This window comes from Alternaria hordeiaustralica (assembly GCF_023758085.1).
Source record: "Alternaria hordeiaustralica strain BMP 2776 chromosome Unknown scaffold_30, whole genome shotgun sequence".
In the NCBI taxonomy this organism is placed as follows: domain Eukaryota; kingdom Fungi; phylum Ascomycota; class Dothideomycetes; order Pleosporales; family Pleosporaceae; genus Alternaria; species Alternaria hordeiaustralica.
This window is the reverse complement of record NW_026056802.1, coordinates 32,584-50,870: the sequence shown is the minus strand read 5'-3', so window position 1 is coordinate 50,870 and position 18,287 is coordinate 32,584. Positions and strand designations below refer to the sequence as shown.

Genomic DNA, 18,287 nt, shown 5'->3' with positions numbered 1-18,287 from the left:
TCTCACGCCAACGCCAATTGCACCCCTCCACTCTATCACGCCGAACAAACGTCGCCATGTTCGCCGCCCGCTCCTTCGCCCGCGCCGCGCCTCGTCAGGCACTCGCCCGCGCCCCTGCCCGCGCCGGCCGCCGCAACTACAGCTCCGAGAGCCCCAAGCAATTTGCCGGAACCGAGGACAACGAGTTCAACCGCGAGCGTGCCCACATTGCTCAGCACGCCGCTGAGTCTGGCGAGTTCTGGCGCAAGCTGTCGCTCTAGTAAGTACCTAGATACTTGGGGCCGTTCCGGAGGTGGAGGGGGTTAAACGGGGCAGAGGGAAGGGCGTGGAGCCAGGGCACATGCGAGAGGATGGTGGTATCGGATCATCATATTAAAAGGGTTGTTGATAAAGCAAGAGAATCTGCTAATGCTATGATAGCGTTGCCGTCCCCTGCATCATCGTCGCCAGTGTCAACGCCAAGGTCAGGTGGGATGCTCATTGGGAGCACGTAGCCCACGAGGAACACGAGAACCCCCGCTCCGAGAGGCCCGAGTACGCATACCAGAACATCCGTACCAAGAACTACTTCTGGGGAGATGGTGACAAGGTAAGACTTCGACGACAACGTGATGGGCTAGTGTTCTGACTTGACGATAGACCCTCTTCTGGAACGATAAAGTCAACTACCACAAGAAGGATGAGTAAGCTATTGCACAGTACGCTCCCAAGCATTGATTCAAGAATCATGCGGGCCAGCATTTGGGTCAAGTGTGGGGTTCAATGTGTATATAGTACGACGAGCGAAAGCAAGCTGGGGTAGCCAGCAATACATTTCCTTTGCGTCTGCACCTTGCCCTGTCATATGTGACATTCTGGTAGCAGCCTTACACATCTTGTGATCCATAGCCCTCATCCCAAACACTGTTATGTCTCATAGCCCATTCTTCTGCAACCTTTTCATCGCCTCTCAATTTCGCTATAATCGCCTTCTTCATCAGCTGCTCGCACTCTCCATCCAGATACGCTGCTTTTTGGAAGCATTCCCTCGCCCGGTCGACGTAGAGTTCCGCTTTGGCGATGTTTGCGACACGGAAACGGTTTGATGTCAGCTCGCCTGCTCTCGGTGTTGAGGGGGGGTGGGAACCAGCGTTCGACGTCGAGACTGTCAAGGCGGTGGGATTGGCGAGACCCATATACGAGTCTGCTAGGTGCGAGTACAGAGTGCCTGTAAGCATGGTATCTGCGCCTTCTAGAGCCTGCTCCAGACATCAGCTTATGCAACTCCGTAGCGAGTAAGGATAAAAAGGCAACGTACCTGCGGCAACACGGTCTCGACCAACCTCCTCGCTTCTCGACATTCCCCCAGAGTATTCAGTATCGCACCCAGGCAGCCCACTGCAGACCATAGCGAACTTGCAAGCCGCGCCCTGAAACTCACACTTGCCGCCCGCAGCGCAACGCTGAAGCCCCTCTCCGGTTTACCTGCTTTTCTCCATAACTCTGCCTGCATTAGCAGCACTGAAACACGCTGCTGGATGTCTGCATTGTCTTCTTTGAGAGATTGTGCCAGTAATGAAATGCATTGATAGGCTAGAGGAAACTGCGATGTGGAGATGAGGTACTCAATGTACGTGTCGTGTTGAAGGAAAGAGAGTTCCGGATCGAGAGTTGGGGTAGAGGGCGAGGCTGTCGGTTTAAGGGTTTCGAGCAAATGAGTTGACGTTGACCAGTCGGATCTACACTGATGTCAGCATGAATGACTTGAATCTAGGCAGGTGCGGGTAAAATGGTACCTTCGAATGGCTCTCCTGAGCTTAATGAGGCCAATGCAAAGTATCAAGAATTGGTAAAACTTGAGCGATTTGTACACCGAAGAATCCACAGCTTCTAGCATCATGATAGCCTCGCCGTAGCGGCCGCTCTGGCTTGTAACGAAAGCTCTGCGAGCGATCGCACGCAGACGTTCTTCAATCGGACAGGAATGTGAATAGCAATCGAGGAGAAGCTCGTAATGAATGTTGGCTAGATGTGGGATGCCAAGTCGCTGATAGAATGTCCCTGTGAGAAGCATTTGACTACCGTAACTGTTGACGTTTTCTTTGATGTTGAGATGTGAAGACTGATAAATATGTTCTAATGCCCGGGGAATAGAGTCACCCTATGTGTGAGTTAGTCCTGGTAGTCTATCAACGCGATCATGAACTACGTGCCGTCGCTAGAGAAAGCTTTGCCTCGTTGAGTAAACTTGCGCAGAGCAGGTTGTACATCTTGGTCTCCTTGGCTTTCGCTTTCAAAAAGGCCAACGCATCCCTCTCAGTTCCGAGCATGCTCATGTAACCGGCACCCCTCATCTGCTTGGGGTAGGCTTTCGCCATATGATTCAGCCAGCTGAGACTGAAGCTCAGACAAGTCATGTCCTGGTTCTCCCGGGCTGTGGCAATTGTCTCGTTGATAGCAGCTATCGCTTCGCCAAAGCAGCCGAAGTCGGCCTGAAGGATAGCCATATGCAGTAAAGCATACTGGTAATGGATCTTCTCGCGAGTCTGCATAGCGTAATCGTAGTAGCGATGTAGATTGTCAAAAGCAGATGTGTAGTCTCCGGCTTTCCAGGCATCGAAGAATTGTACGAGATGCGCTTGCCGATGTACAATGCCGGACGACTTGACCATATTGCGAAGTTGACTCTTCATATCGCCAGGAACACGGTCTCCGAACCTCTGAAGCCTATCGAGTTGGAAGTCCAGGATTCGATCCAGATCGTTCAAACTCATGCCCGCTCCTTCCTCTTGATCTTCTTGTAGATTCCCGTACGCGATCTCGTACATGTCGTCGCCAGCTCTCAGACCCATCTCGGATACAACCATGTCTACACCACTTGATGCCAAGCCAGCCAATCTCTTTGTCCATTGAGCTGTTGGGGCTCTGTACCTGATAAATGAAGACCATAGTTTCATTGAATCGTCGAACTGCAGCCTCGTAAATTCCAGGTGCGCTCTGCGAACAAAAGCTCCAAGTGGTGATGTCTTGGAAAGATGGATCCGATCTGGTGATTCTTGATCTTGTGTACCGTGTGGCGGAGGTGTAACCAGATCTAGGATACTGTCGAAGAGAGCGTGCAGCGCATCGAAAGAGTTCATTTCCCACATGTGTTTGAGGAAGAGATCGAGAAGAGTTCGGCCCGGCATGTTGGAGGGGTGTTCTTGAAGTACATCTTCAAAGGCATCGATTGAGAAACACGTGTCTTGTTGACTGGAGATGTTGGAGCGCTGTGGCCGAGCGCTGGACGGTGCCGAAGGAAGATTGTTTGACAAGATGAAGGAAAGTACGGGTATCGTAGCGGAATAGGGAAGACTTGAAGTGCAATAGAGACGGGTCAAGACAAGAAGGCTGATCTTTTGCGCCGTGAGGTAGCGTGGTGTGGCCATGTTTGTTTGGCGGTTTAATGCTTGTAGCAGAACACAGCGCTGGGCGTTGACGGTGTCAGCGTTGGCGATTATCGCCAACAGAAAAACCTTTGTCGTGTGATTCCGCGCAATATGTGCATTGTATCCAGGTAAGGCGATTGCTGACTGTCAGGCAAGGCAGCGACGTCCAGGATGTGGTGTTTGCTGGAGGTCGTGGGAGGGAATGAACAACCGAGGCGGCGCGCAGCGCGTACAATACTTGTCGCGAGCCCCAATCACTACCCGATTGGTGCCTAGGTTACCAAGCCATCAATTTGCCGGCGATCTGGCGGTACAGACTTCATTTCACGACTGTATACAAGATTTCATAGTTTGATATGGATATGAACGTCTACATCTATGCAACTGTTTCCCGTGACGCATGGCCAAATCCTGAGTCTTTCCTCGCGACCTTCTTGAGATCGTTTGCACTTGACTGCAAACGCGGCACAGGAGCGCTGTTCAGAAATTCGTCCTCGTTTGTCGCATTTGTTGCCCAAATCTTGCTAATGCTCAGATCGTAGGGCCCCGGTATGCGGTCTATCAAGGATATGCCCACCGTCCTCACCTTCTGTGTCAACATCTCCCTCTGTGGCTCTACGACCTGCCCATGGTTCGTCCGCACGAACTCGTTCCACCTGATTAGAATGGTTTCCCACTCGCCCGGTGTCTTGGAGTGCAGCAGGTGCTGGTGGATGTCTGTAGGAACAATCGACTCGGTCTGCACGTTGACAAAGTACTTGCGGCCGTCCGACTTGAACTGGATTGCGAGGAAGTTGTACATGCTCACGTCCCACAGGGACTTGCCAAAGATGGTGGAGCCTCGATCAAGTGTCCTCCATCCGGCATAGCCCGTTCTTTGGATGTGTGGCTGGTTGTGTGGCAGTTGTGTGGATATGGTGCCATGGAAGCGGACGTGGGGGGGTTCCGTCTGGGAGACAGGATGGTGGTCGAAGTTGACGGTGGAGAAGCCGCCGATGTCTTTGTCGCTCATGCGCTTGCATCGTTCCAGATCCTCAGCGTGGTCGAAGTGCATAAGCGGAAAGGGCTTGGACGGGGAGCGCAGGCCCTCGAGCTTGAGTGCTGCGCGTGTCAGTGGCGGCGCATGCACACATGCAGCTGCAGAGCTCACCGAAGTTGGAGAGGCGCTTGAACTCGTCCAGACTCCGCTTGACGAAGCCAGGCGCGAGGCACGCCGATGTTGGTCGCATGGCTGCGTGGGGTGTGTGCTCTTCCCAGGGGCCTCGATGAGCTCACAACGCAATCCATGGCACTGGGGTGTGAATGACGCCGCGGTAGTCTCGCCAGCCGCTAGCCGCTTTGGATGACCATTCCAAAAATCTGGGGACCGCTGCATGTGCAAACACATGCCACCACCCTTCACTGCCCGGCGCGACGACTTCCCCTGATGATACCACAGCAGCCGACACCCCGAACCTCCGACCCTTGACTTTGCGTGCGCCTTCCTCAACCCACGCCGCCACCAATCGCCACGCGCCTCCCCTGCCTCGATGCCACTGCAAGAAGCACCCAGACCTCGAGGCCTCCGAGACGCCACAACCCAGCCGCTGCAACCACTGCCCCCTTCGTCGCGAGAGCTGGGAGAAGTCACCCCTCCAAAACAGCCAGATGGGACACCGGTAGCTAAACAAGATGTCAAGTCTGGAAAGTCGTGGGCGCATTTTGTCGCCGGAGGGTAAGACTACAGTTCACTCTGGACCACGCCTTGAGGACTAACACTGTCACAGCCTGGGTGGCATGGCCTCAGCAACCTTGACAGCCCCGCTCGATGTCCTCAAGACTCGGCTGCAATCCACCTTCTACCAGCAGCATCTCGCCGCAATGCGCACCGCCCGCGGCCTGCCCCCCATCGAGACCATGTCCTTCGGCCGCAGCTCGCTACTGCACATACGGGAAACTGGAGAGATATTATGGCAGGTTCCAAAGGCAGAGGGGTGGCGAGCTCTCTTCAAAGGACTGGGACCAAATCTCATCGGAGTAGTCCCCGCACGCGCAATCAACTTCTTTGCATACGGAAACGGCAAGCGTCTGATCAGCACACATTTCAACAATGGTCAAGAGGCAGCATGGGTACATCTGTGTAGTGCAGCAGCGGCTGGTATCGTGACTGGGACCGCTACGAATCCCATCTGGCTGGTCAAGACACGACTGCAACTGGACAAGAACACACACTCGGATGGCCGCGGGCGGCAATACAAGAACGCATTCGACTGCACCATGCAGACCATACGGAAGGAGGGTGTCCGTGGCTTATATCGCGGATTGACTGCAAGCTACTTGGGCGTTACCGAGAGCACATTACAGTGGATGCTTTACGAGCAAATGAAGCTGTCATTAGCACGGAGAGAAGAGCGCGTCATTGCTAGTGGCAGACCGCCAACCGTGTGGGACCAGACTGTAGCATGGACTGGCAAGCTGACTGCCGCTGGATCTGCCAAATTTGTCGCAGCGCTCATCACATATCCCCATGAGGTTGTGCGAACGCGTCTGCGGCAAGCACCAATGGAAGATGGCCGACAGAAGTACACTGGCCTCGTTCAGTGTTTTCGACTAATATGGAAGGAAGAGGGTATGGCAGCACTCTACGGCGGTCTGGTTCCTCACATGTTCCGTGTGGTACCTAGTGCCGCCATCATGTTTGGAACATATGAAGGTGTGCTCAAGTTCCTCGGAGAGAGCAGTAACATGTGATTACCAACGCCGGTATAGAGGTGGTGTAAACATGTATAGGACTGGATGCATACAAACGGCGTTATGAAAAGTTGGGATTTTGCGACGCATACACGGCGTCTTGTATCACCACTCTGCTCCTGCCGAGCATGTACTTGTATTATGTTAGAAAGATGGAAGAATATATGACGACATGAGATTTGCGCATAAAGAACGGAATTCGGCTTCCACTCGACCAAGTGCACTTGAACAGTATTCCTGACCAGAAAACCATCTAGTACTCTCTGCATTGGTCCTTGTAATTTGTAACTTGCTTGTGAGTGTGCAAGTTCAGCAGGGCACGGTGCGACCCGACCAATCGCACATGTACCTCACTAGCGCGAACTTCGCGCCCGAACATTGATCGACTTTGACATATTAAGCATCCTCATCGCGAACGCCCAACGCTCGCCCCGAGCATAAGCCAGCCCCCCGCAATGTCCTCACAAATGCCACTCCGGAGCATACGGATACCGGCGCTGCAACGACAATGTCTCTTCCTCCGCCACCAAACCCTCCTGCACGCCGCCCAACCCACCATAACCCACCCATCCTCCCGCCGCGCCTTCTCCAGCACCCCGTCACACCCAGCAAAGCACAGACAACTCGGACAAGATAAAGCGCAAGCCATAGCTGCAGCCCGATCCCAAATTTCGCCCTCACCAAATGTCAACTTTGAGCAAGCGCAAACCAACACAGATGCCATGGCGGAGGACATTGGTCTGCTGCAAAATACTATCGTGAGGGCGCCATTCTTGGACGTGTACAATGAATCGCCCGGCCTCGGAGGGGTCCTGAGATATTACTGGGAGATTGTCAAGCAAAAGGCAACAGGTCTCTACTCGTAAGTTGGACTTTCTTCGGGTTAGGACCGGGCCTGGGACATGAGGGGAGAAGCAGAAGAAGAAGAAGGACAACACATCCGAAATTAAAGTTGAAAGCGTATAGGACTAACCTAAACCCTTAGACGATACTACTACCGCGATTGCATCCAGAAGTCCGGCTGGACAAAATATCTACCCGTCGACCTCTTCCATAACACACAATACAAAGTCCTAGCCAAGAGATACTACCAGCACATCTACAGAAGCTTCGCCTCGTACGTCTCTCCCGAAAATTCATATGACATACTTTGCAAACACACTAACACAAACCAACCAACAGAGGCAACGTAACGCCCCTCAAGCAAGTATGCCTACCACCCCTCGTAAAGAAACTTAAGCAACGAATCGCCGCCCGCGGCAAGACGACCCTGAAATGGAACCTGCACGAATTCAAATCCGCGCGCGTAATGAGCCACCGCGCGTCGCCCTTGGGCGAGCAGACACCAGACACAGCGTACAGACAAGTCGTTGTACGCCTCGTATCCGTTCAATCCGTCGAACGGTCTACGCCGACATCGCCCAAAATTTCCAAGTCTCCCATATCTGCTGCTCGGCTACCCTGGGTCCCAGATGCTGCGCGCCAACGAGCGGAAAAGGCACGTCAACAGAGGCAAAAATCCGAGGATGAAGTGGAGACGGAGAAGCCGGTCGCCAAGAGCGACGAGGCGTTTATCGATAATGGAGTTAAGAAGACTGTAGTCGAGTATCTGGTGTTGCAGAAGAGAGTCATCAAGGGTACGGAGGAGGACTGGAAGGTCTGGGGCTTCACCGAGGCGTCCACGCCGAGTGTGCTTGCGAGAGAAGAGCTGTATTGGTCGCAGATGCTGAACGTACAGGCTGGTGGTGCTGTATAGTGTTGGTAGCTCTGGGGATAGACACGTTGTAACAATATTTGTACATGTGATGGACATCATGAGGGCATGTAATTGTGCCTAGAAACTTCAGACGTAGCCATGTATGATCTGGAAACCCAGCTCTGAAGCTGCAGATATGCGCTCCACTCTGAACCGGACATCACGTGGAGCATGCTACATGAAAAAAGTCCACTGTGTAGAGGAAGGTGGTCATGTCATTTGAGCTCTTGCCAGTAGCAATAACGATAATCCAGGTACACGCATTCATTCGGCGCCCAGCATTCCACTGCCGCGCATGTGCTCGAACCAGCCTCGTACTCCGCCCCTCTCTTCATCCTGGTATAGAGGCGTATGACGCAAGCTTACAAAAAGCTGTGCCGCTTTAGCCGTGCCACGGACGAGGGCAGCTGGCATATCGAGGAGGCACAAGGTAGTAGTCATGGACGACTAGAAACCGTGGACCTGATTTCTGATTAGACTGTGACTCGATGCTAAATCGTGCCGGGCTGTGACTCACCTTGATCGTCTTCGCATCGAGACCAAGTCCCTCCTTCTTGTCGGTCAAGAAGTCCTGGACGTCTTTGCGCTGATCGCCCTGGAGTTGGACGACTTCGCCCATCTCGGCGTCGCTTACAATGGTGCCATTGCAGGCAAACTTCTTTTTGATCACCTTGAGGATCTTCTTCTGGTCAAATTTCTTGGGGAGACCTTGGACAGTCGTCAAGGTCTTGCGGCCATTGCGCTCTAATGTCGTGTTAGCCTGGTGCGGCTAAAGAATAGCGTATGGCAGATGCGGGCCGTTATGGGCAGGAGCGAGGTGTGCGAATGGGTTGGGTGCGTGGTGAGGTTTTTGCATCAGTGGGCAAGGGCGGTGAGGGACCTACGTTGGATACGAATATGAATGTAGTCCTGCTGAGTCTGCTTGACCTGGCCGGTATCTTCATCCGCTTCCGCGAACGGGTCTATGAATATCGTGTCAGTAGCTGCCTGGTATGCGCCTCGAGGGTCACGACTTACCGAAGGTCTTGAGGTTCTCGATGGACATACGACAGTCGGTGAGCGCGCGTGTAGGTGGGGGGTAGTTGGGTATGGATGCTTTGGGTAGCGGCGATTTCTTGGGTGGGCTGGGAGTGGAGTTGGGGTGGTTTTGGGGTGGTGACAAGTCGGGAGGGTGCAAGTGAGGGTTCCAAGGTTTGTAGCGTAGAGCAGGCTGAGAGAAAGAGGTGGGGAATGCGGCGGGAGAGGAAGGCGAGCCCCGCCGTGGTCTGTGCGCGCCAAAAGGGTGATGCTTGCCGTTCAGGGCTCGGTACCGGATGCGAGGCTGGAGGTGCGAATGAGACAAGACGAGGGTAGCATGGGACACATGGGGCGTGCAAGTGATATGGGTATTACGAGCGAGCTGACATGTATTGTCGCTTGCTCGGCGAGGACGTCGAATTATACAATTACACGGTACCGTTGCTACCTGAGTACCGGCTACGCACCAACCTCTCCTACGGCGGCCTACGACGGCGGCGCAGCAGCAAACGCCTCCGTGCCAGATGCTTGGCCCGGCCTGATAGGTGGTGGGGGGAGGAATATTGACGAGTAGGTCTGTGGTACAGCATCAACACGAGATCTGTCGGAGCCAGGGCCGAACTTACAACGAGGAGCGACATGGCTGTGATCTGGTTAGCTGTCTGAGCAAGCACAACGGGAATGGGCACATACCAGACATGCCAACCTGGAAGTAGGCGGGTGTAGTCGACGTCTTCTTCTGCTCGGGGGTCTCAGCAAGCCACGACTGGATAGCGAATACTACAGCAACCCTGCGTCGAGTCAATTAGGGAACGTGGCACAAGATGGGGAAGCCTACCAGCCGATCATCCTGTGCAGCACGCGTGATGTCAGTCATGGAGCTTTGTGCGCATCTGGGTGTTGCCTACTTGTTCCGCGTGAAGATCTGGGACACGATATCAGCCGTGCAACATGGGATTGGGAGAGCAGCACTTACAGCAGCCATGGGCAGTGTGCTCGAGAGCGTGCTCGACATGTCGTTGTCGTCCTTGGCCTTCTCTGGCTCGGCATAGGGCACGACTGCAGGAGGAGGTGCGTTAGACACGTGATCAATGGCGTTGGGATAGACGGGTCGAGCCGTGGAACCCCTATGAGGGCGCGGTGCGGCATCACATACTCAGGTCGGCGCGGCGCATGTCTTTTCTGGAGGCCATCGTGGAGCTGGCGGTCAGGTGTCGGGCAGGTGTAGGCAGGTGTGTGGGCGGGTGGAGATGGGTGGTGGAGGATAGGGTGCAGCACTCGGACTGGGCGGCGTGAGCGGCGGCTGTGTGTCTTGCTGGGCCGGCATGGCGCTGGCCCCCGTCGTAGTGCGTCGTAGTGTGGATCCCTGCTCGCTCTATCGTATTACCGGGTGATCGACTCCGCTGTTCGCAATCCAAGATAACCTCAGACATCACGTCAACCGTCGCTCCCTCGACACGCCTCGCTCTGCCCATCAGCCCCATCCGAGCCGCACCGCCGTCCCTCCTTTGCTGCCCGCGTGTGAGGCTCGCACATGCCGCCGCCCCATCGACGCGGCTCCTGACCTCGCAGCCCTCGTCGCTCGCTCCCTTGGCCCACCCACTGCATGCGCCTGATACAACGATGAAGCCGCTGTGTGTGCGATGACTTCTCGACCTGGCCCGGGGATTCACGAATCTCTACAGACTCGTGGCAGCGCCCTGCCTCCTCGGTCCCAGGTGCAGCGCCGGCCCTCGAAGCCCGCCCACACCCTCCTTCAGCCGGACTGCATCGACCCGGCCCTAGAGGACGACCGTCCACCGGCACACGCTGCCCTCCACGATGCCGCGAGGCCGCCCCCGCGAGGACGCCCGCCGCTCTTCTACACCACCATCCCGACCCACGGCACCGAGCTGCCCCTGCACTCCTTTCCCTACCAGCCGGCCGCCAACCTGCCCCAGCCCCCACGCCCGGGCTCCCTGCACCTGAGAGACGCTTCGCACCAGCGTCGCATACTGCCCGGCGGCACCGGAGTCAAGGACGCGCCCAAACCCGGTGGGCCCGAAGTCGTCGTTCCACCCGTCCATTTTCCCGGTGGGAAGGCTGCCGATCTGTTTCCATGGACCGGCAACAACCCCGAGGACAACCTGTCCGAGGCGCTAGTCAAGGCAGGCGTCAGCAACAAGCCCCAGATCATGAACGAGTCCAACACCGCACGCCCCTCGCTCATCAACAACCTCAAGAACAAGTCGGGCCTCAGCACCCTGTCGACCCTGTTCGTCGCCGTGCTGGAGAAGCGACAGCAGACGGGCCGCCTCCAAACCCCAAACACCTTCAAGCCCCCGCCGCGATTGACCCTGCGAGACTCGACCCGCGAGCAGTGGCTGCACGACTTGGCCAACCCAACCATTGGCCTTCGCCGCCTCAGCCGCACCATACCGCACGGCCTCACTGGCAAAGTGCTGCTCGAACAATGTCTGAACAAGCACATTCCTCTGCCGAGAGCCCTGTGGCTGGCCAAATGCGTAGGTATCAACGAGCTGCGTGCGCATAAAAGAAAGGGCCAGGCCGGTACCGTGACATGGGGCAGAGGCTGGACAAGTTCGGTCGAGCAATTCATAGACGGCGTCATCAGTACCATTGGCCAGGGTGATTGGAAACCCCGCATCACCTACGCCCTCCAGCTTGCGACCCATCTCTACAAAGAGCATCTGCTCGACGACGACCACTTTCTCGACTGGATAGTCAATGGCTTGGATACCTGTCCCTCGGAACGCCTATTTATCTGGCTGCTGGTCGTTTCCATATCACACTACTGGACCGCTGTAACCTGCTGTCGACGCCGCGGCAAACGTCTCGCCGAGTCATTGCTCACCCAGCTCGACAAAATCTATCGACTTGAGGATCTGCGACCTTATATCGCCGTTTTGCAATACCTTGAAAACACCATTGTCCGCTTGCTCGCCACACGACCTGCTTGCCTGCTGCTTCCGACTGCGTGGGCCAGATATTGTCCCCTCTTGCGGAATCTCGCTGAAAGGAAGAATCATGCACATGTCATGCAAGCGATCCGGAGGCTCGAGCTGAGGAACGCTAGGCTCCTGCGATCGCCGAAGAAAGTTCCTTCGGCCTCACAGACACCGGCTGGCCGCGTCTATCGGGTACTGGACTCGGTAGACTACAGCAAGCCAGTGCGTATTGAGGACTTGTCCTGTGACTGCATGGAGATAATCGCCGACGCTCCACGCTTGATCGGTGTTCTCCTCCAGTGGGCATGTACTTATTACCGAGCAGGAGCACACAGGATCTATCTGGCGACGCGATTACTTCGTCGATGGAACCATCTCGGCGCGGACGTATATGACGGCATAGTTTCACACCTCCGCGACATGACGTGGGTTGCTACCGGCGATTCAAATATACTCTTCAAAATCGTTGCTGAACTGGTCCGTTCAAAGACTTTCGCTACTGGGCGCTACCTTCAGTGGCTTATTGCTACGGGATCTACAGGTCACAATACAGATCTGTCTTCAGTAAGTCATGCCCCACAAGTTCCATCTGTTGGTTCTAACTATTCGATAGCCGCAGTCCTGGCCGTTGCGTTTGATCACCGAGATACCCCTCAGTGGGCTACCGGACCAAATCCGTACATTGCGGAGCACACTCCTCCGTGGAACCTTACACTCCGCCGAATTGGAACAACGAGCTCTTGGCTACGCTGAGCACATGATATCTCAGACCTTACCTACCTTGTTTGGCATCTACAGTACCACAAATAAGCTCAACGACGAAGAGCTAGACAAGCTCAGTTCGACGATCAAGCTCGAACTGGGCATTTGGTTGCGTCAACACGTCGCTCAGTATGCCGAGGTTAGCGCGCAGTAAGTATTCTCGTAAATTAACCATGACTTCGCTTACATTACACAGCATACCCACGAAGGACTCCTCAGTCGAAGAAACCGCCGCGGTCTCTCTTCTAACGCCCTGGGACTTTCACACTGTAAGATCGTACCTTGAGCGATTCGGAGACCTTGCTATCCTTGCGGACATTGTCGGCGTCGCAACTACATCCTTGGACTCCAGTGTTCTTGCTTCTGCTGCGGACACGATCAACTACCACGCCAGAACCTTTCGTGCAATAGGTGCCTTTGACCCACTGTTTGCTAGAATTGCCACAAGATATGCCGCTCTACGAACTGTCCGACTCCCGGATCGCGAATTACTGCTTAGTCTTGCCAGTCTAGCTCGTACAGCACAAGCTGATGGCCAACTCCCCCAGCTCCTCAACTATGATTTGAGCCAACTGAACCAAAGGAACTCTCTTGTAGCCTGTTCACCAGCCTCCGACAACATGGGTGAGGTCATGCAAACAGGATCGTCTTCCAATGACGAGATTGAACGCATACTTTCGAGTGGTACCAGCATGGATCAACAGATGATGGGCCGAGTACTGAGGAAGATCGTCAGCAACCTAGAGGAACATCTAGCCAAGGGCTCTTTCCACTTGAACAATCACCATGCATGGTTCCATCGGCTGCGCTGCTTCGATGAGCCGACCTTCGACATGGTCGTGAATGAATGGCTGCTTCTGAGCTTGATGGCTCAAAGGACTGATACCCTACGGGTAGCCTTGCCTACACTTGTTGGTTCAGGCTGTATTCCTTTGGCGTCCTTCCTTGATTCACTCAGAACTTGCATCGCAAAATTCAAGACCAATCCTTCTGAAGGTGGCCTCCAAACTGCTCTCAAAGGCATGATGATCACTCTGCCGTCTGACGCTCTAGTTCAGTCTTGTTCGCCGCAAGATGCGTATCGATACCGCTTGGAGCAACGAAAGCTCTGCTTGGAAACTGAAGGGTGCTTTACGCAATGTGTTAGTGAGGTGATTGGGCTTGCTTCAACCATTACTTCTCAGAAGGCTCAGGGACAAGTCACAGAGTTCCTACGCAGTAAGCCCATGCTGCATGTTCTGAAACATCGCATTGCCGGCGATCCAGGATGCTTGTCAAAGTTGAACAGGGATGCCTCGAGTCATTTGCTCAAGCCGTCGTTGGACAGCCTACTTGACCCCAAAGGTCACTTACGGTTGCCCGACAAGAGCCCTGAACAGCAGGTACTTGCAGTTTTTGCACTTACTAGCGAGTTGTCTTTACCAATCTGCCAAGCGACTATCGAGCAGCTGTTCTCATCTAGTGCAACCGCGCTGGGAGGTTCCGGTGAGGTACTTTCTGCTTCTCTCTTGAGTGCCATCAAGACAGCAGTGGAAGAGGATCAACCTTCAGGACTGGGGCTACTTGCGAGCTTGGACGCTGCTCTCACCGACCAAATACGACAGCACGCTGAACGCGAGATCTTGAATGCCTCTAGCTTTTTGTGTATGACATCCACCGTCAAAGTAGAGGAACCAGAGAAGGTCTCGCCCGCAGTGGTACAAAAATATCTCACTGTCATCGATCTGACTTCCAACAAGCGCGCGACATCTACGGAACAGATTGCGCTTCTCCAAGCCTTGGTCGAGAGGTTCAAAGGCATAAGTCAAGCTCTTGAAGACAACAGACTCTCTGTTCTAGAGATTTATGTTTGGTTGAACGCCCTACTTCGTCTGGTAGTATCTCATGCACCGGACATGTTGGCCGAGGCTACACATCCACATCAGACCGCTTTGATGAGTTCCATGGCTGCCTTGCTCATGCATCCGTCTTTGGAACTATATCCTACGATTACCGAACATGTCTTTGATGTCACTGTGTTCTTGGCCGATTACATAACGGATGACGTTCGGTTCCACGTTACTCGGTTGGAAGGAGCAAGGCTTGCAAGCGATGCGCGTTGTGTCTTCATCCTGGGAGTAACGGCTCCCGTCGACGGCTGGCTTGTCCTGGCCAAGCCCGTCAACACCCCTCTGGTCCAGGCATCGTCGCAACCACCGACACCAACGCCCCTTCAGAATCAGCCATCACCGTACCAGAGCCCGCAGGTACCTGCGAGTGGCTCTGCAACACCGCAACAACGCTATTTCCAACAGCAACAACAAAGACAACAGCAAATGCAAGCGGCTCAACAGGCTCAACAGATACGTGCGCAGCAGCAGTACCACCAGCACCCGCAGAACAAGATGCTGCCCGCACAACTCCAAAGAACCCCGTCAGGCCAGGCCTCACCCTCTCCACTGCAGCAAATGTCGCAAATGCAACAGATGCAGCAAATGCAACAGCGCGCCATGCAACCATCGCCCGTCTACTCGCAGCGTCCTACTCCTGCAGCGGGTCAAGGCCAATCTAGTAGCCAGAGCCAGATGATTGCGCAGGCGCCGGGCAAGCTGCAAATGAGGCAAGACCGGGAGATACGGCACTATCCTTTTGTACAGCCTAGGTGGGAAATTCTAGCCGAATCTTCTGGTAACCCGAATGGAAATGAGACTGCAATCAACTTAAGTCTCTTTGGTGCGCGGAAGGTGTAAGTACACAAGTATCATGCCACTTTTATTCTATGTTCAAGTTCTCTCGTGGGATAGAACACCTTCATTTCGTTCATGTCGTTTTCTCACGTTCGCTTTTTGTCTCTTATGTTGTTGGACTTCACACTACCTTCACCTTTCAGTTCTAGAGCATGAAGCGAGGCGTTTTCCCGGGTTACTGCTATGATCTGCTCATGACATTGCATTACACCGGAGTTTTTTGCGGGACGGTTTTCATCTGCATATAGCGTTAAGGGACTATATAGGGTATTTTTTTTTTGGCCATTTGCATTGCTGTGGCAGCCATACAGTAGGGCGTTGAGGTTGGAAAGACTTGAAGCATTGATGTTTTCTGTTTTTCTAAGATGCACCACACATATTGATTGGGTTCAAATATTCGATACATCTGGTTGTACCAGTACATGATGCTTTCACACGAATTGGTATGCTAACAATCCTGTCTGCTTTCAGACAGACATTTGCATGCCATTGTAACACACACAAGGTATGGATCTTGGGTATTAACATGTGAACAAGTCACAAACGTCGTCTTGTCCAGACTAGACGTTTTCCCTTGAGTTCAACGCGAATCCGATAACCACCAAATTAATGTAGCATGTACGGTAAGGTGGAACATGGGCCCCGTCTCGAGTGTTGCTGAACACGGTCACGACAGTATGGAAACGTCGAACTGACGTTGCCATGTGGCGACTACGTCGTTTCTGATGCAGTGCAGAAAGCAGGATGCGTACATAGCGTGCAGATGTTACCAAGTGCTCAGCCGAGCAATATCAGGTAGATGGATAACTCATATCATCACCGTGCCTCGTCAAGTCTCGTTCTCAGTGTTGGGGCTGGAAGAGGGCTCAGCCTTGAGCTGGGCTGCTGCCTCGGGAGTCAAAACCTCTGATCCTTTCCCCTTCAGCGCAGCGAGCTCTTTTTTCAGTGCATCCATCTCTTGGTCCTTTCGGCTGATCAAGTCGTCCCGCTCCGATACCTCCTGTTTCAGCTGCTTGATGTATTCGATGGCGCTTTCAACCTTTGCCGCTTTGGAGTTGTTGGAGTTTTGGGCGTTTGTATCGGGGCTTTTGGCGTCTGGAATAGCACCAAGCTGCGGTGAAGGGAGAAGAGCCTGCATTTCTTGGAGGGCCATATTTATGCGATTTCGGCGGCCTTGCTCGGCGATCTTGTGAGATGTGCGTTTTGAAGTGAGGTTAGTGGAAAGTGATGTGGGGTAGACGACTCCGGGGACGGTGGTGCCATCAAGTATGTTCTGGTAGTTTGACTTGGATGCTAGGAGAAGGGCGTGGGTGTTGTCAGTTACCCCTGTTGCAAATTAGACTAGACAGCAAGTCAGATACTGAGGGGTACTTACCACTTCCGCCGTCGGGTAGTAAAGGCTTTATGCTTGGTGAGATCTTGGGCCTCAATGCAGGGCTGACAAGACTCGAGCTAACGCTGTTCCTCTTCTTGGGGTTGCGCGCCAGTTTTGGGTCCTTCTTGCCATTAGTTATAGAGAAGGCTGGACTCGTTGGGGTAGACATGGCGTCCAGCATCGGACTAGGTCTGGCTGACATGGAGGCGCCTGGCGTGCTCAGAGGATTCAACTTGGGTGTCTTCCGCGCAGACATACGAGAGGCGTCACCATCACCATTCCGGATAGCTGTATCGATTCTTGATAGCCCTGGTCTGTCTAGTGATGCCTCTGGTAGGGTGAGATCCTCCAGCATTGGTGGTGCTTCTTGGGAGCCACTGACATCGGGCGAAGGTTGTATCCGCATGAGAGATGCAGGAGTGGCCGGAGTGCCGTTCTGGCTGCTGCGCTGGGCCATCATGGCAGGGGAAGCTGTTGAAGAAGTAGGCTTCGGCGGCGGTCGCATCTCCGACAGCATAGGCTCAGGAGATATAGAATCGGTTTCTGAGCTTTCACGAGTCCTTGGCACATCCAGACCGTTGGCAGACGGGCGTGTCAGTCGCGCATCCTGCATGAGTTCGGTCACCTCCTTGGGTGGAATGAGAGAGGACACAGTTGCTTTCCGCCTGTTAGGTTTAACGATAGGGGACTGTCGTACACGGCCGTTGCCGTTTGTGCGCGGCGCATTCCTTTTGTTGGTACTCCGTAGACTCCTGCGTCCTTGTTCCTGTGGCACCAGGGCAGGTTCCCCTAGCATGTCCATATCCACATCGATGGGCGAGTGGCCTGTCGAGCTCCCGGATGTTGTGTGCTGCGACTGGTGGTGCACATGCTGTTGGCTCTGGGCATTCAAGGCAGGGGATGTAAGAGGGCTGAAGTAGGCTCCGGGCATTGTGAAGTCAGGAATCTGGAAGCGCGCATCGTGGGGCGTCACGGCAGGCGAAACTAGTGGGGTGAAAGTCTATACGGGTCAGTGGGATTCTGTGGTAGTGTCCGAGTCCAACATACCGCATCGTCCTTGCGCATATGGTATCTCTGGTCGAACAGCGACTGGTGGTGATCTGATTGTTGGAGATAGCGATGGGGGTCGCCATGCATTTCTATGCTATTTGGCGTGGGCGGAACACCCTGGTGTGGGCGGTAAATCTGGTCCTGGGCCTGGGTGAAAGACGGGGTGCCAGCCTGGCTGTACTGGGCCATGCCATAGTCGAAGAAAGTGTTGGCTGACTGGGACAAGCCATGGCCAGGCAGATTCTGGGCGTGCTGTCTGGCGTTGGGGCCATGATGGTGGTCCTGGGGAAGTTGCGGGGGAAACTGGCCCTGGAGATGGTGGACATTGAGCGACTCGGTCAGATCGGCGAGTTGGTTCCCATTAGAGGCGGGTCCTTCGTGATTGTACCCATCGATGCTGAAGTGCAGGTCAAGATTGTCGAAGTCGATGAATTCAGCGCCGGCAAAGTCTTCAGCGGGCGGGTCCATTTGGAAGTGCTCGGCAGCACTCCACGACTGCGCAGTCGAGCTGTTCAT

At 54.3% G+C, this 18,287-nt stretch overlaps 8 protein-coding genes across 8 annotated transcripts; 4 read left to right on the top strand and 4 right to left on the bottom strand.

Annotated features, from left to right (window-relative positions):
• Positions 1-56: 56 nt before the first annotated feature.
• Positions 57-687, top strand: J4E84_009553 (uncharacterized protein; the record flags this gene model as incomplete). Its single annotated transcript, XM_049392115.1, has 3 exons — positions 57-259; positions 421-589; positions 640-687. The coding sequence occupies 3 exons, from the start codon at positions 57-59 to the stop codon at positions 685-687; spliced, it is 420 nt and encodes a 139-aa protein (XP_049240096.1).
• A 179-nt stretch (positions 688-866) lies between these two features.
• J4E84_009552 (uncharacterized protein) lies at positions 867-3,167 on the bottom strand (the record flags this gene model as incomplete). Its single annotated transcript, XM_049392114.1, has 4 exons — positions 867-1,238; positions 1,298-1,718; positions 1,776-2,140; positions 2,193-3,167. 4 exons carry the CDS (start codon positions 3,165-3,167, stop codon positions 867-869), a joined length of 2,133 nt encoding a protein of 710 aa, XP_049240095.1.
• Positions 3,168-3,783: 616 nt separating this feature from the next.
• On the bottom strand, positions 3,784-4,636 carry J4E84_009551 (uncharacterized protein; the record flags this gene model as incomplete). Its single annotated transcript, XM_049392113.1, has 2 exons — positions 3,784-4,508; positions 4,558-4,636. The coding sequence occupies 2 exons, from the start codon at positions 4,634-4,636 to the stop codon at positions 3,784-3,786; spliced, it is 804 nt and encodes a 267-aa protein (XP_049240094.1).
• A 300-nt stretch (positions 4,637-4,936) lies between these two features.
• J4E84_009550 (uncharacterized protein) lies at positions 4,937-6,137 on the top strand (the record flags this gene model as incomplete). The annotated part of the gene is made up of 2 exons (XM_049392112.1): positions 4,937-5,121; positions 5,174-6,137. 2 exons carry the CDS (start codon positions 4,937-4,939, stop codon positions 6,135-6,137), a joined length of 1,149 nt encoding a protein of 382 aa, XP_049240093.1.
• A 467-nt stretch (positions 6,138-6,604) lies between these two features.
• J4E84_009549 (uncharacterized protein) lies at positions 6,605-7,893 on the top strand (the record flags this gene model as incomplete). The annotated part of the gene is made up of 3 exons (XM_049392111.1): positions 6,605-6,999; positions 7,123-7,254; positions 7,320-7,893. 3 exons carry the CDS (start codon positions 6,605-6,607, stop codon positions 7,891-7,893), a joined length of 1,101 nt encoding a protein of 366 aa, XP_049240092.1.
• A 382-nt stretch (positions 7,894-8,275) lies between these two features.
• J4E84_009548 (uncharacterized protein) lies at positions 8,276-10,103 on the bottom strand (the record flags this gene model as incomplete). Its single annotated transcript, XM_049392110.1, has 6 exons — positions 8,276-8,637; positions 9,604-9,701; positions 9,749-9,760; positions 9,819-9,835; positions 9,887-9,969; positions 10,067-10,103. 6 exons carry the CDS (start codon positions 10,101-10,103, stop codon positions 8,276-8,278), a joined length of 609 nt encoding a protein of 202 aa, XP_049240091.1.
• Positions 10,104-10,553: 450 nt separating this feature from the next.
• On the top strand, positions 10,554-15,349 carry J4E84_009547 (uncharacterized protein; the record flags this gene model as incomplete). The annotated part of the gene is made up of 3 exons (XM_049392109.1): positions 10,554-12,422; positions 12,472-12,770; positions 12,817-15,349. 3 exons carry the CDS (start codon positions 10,554-10,556, stop codon positions 15,347-15,349), a joined length of 4,701 nt encoding a protein of 1,566 aa, XP_049240090.1.
• Positions 15,350-16,175: 826 nt separating this feature from the next.
• Positions 16,176-18,287, bottom strand: J4E84_009546 (uncharacterized protein; the record flags this gene model as incomplete). Its single annotated transcript, XM_049392108.1, has 3 exons — positions 16,176-16,672; positions 16,722-17,721; positions 17,769-18,287. 3 exons carry the CDS (start codon positions 18,285-18,287, stop codon positions 16,176-16,178), a joined length of 2,016 nt encoding a protein of 671 aa, XP_049240089.1.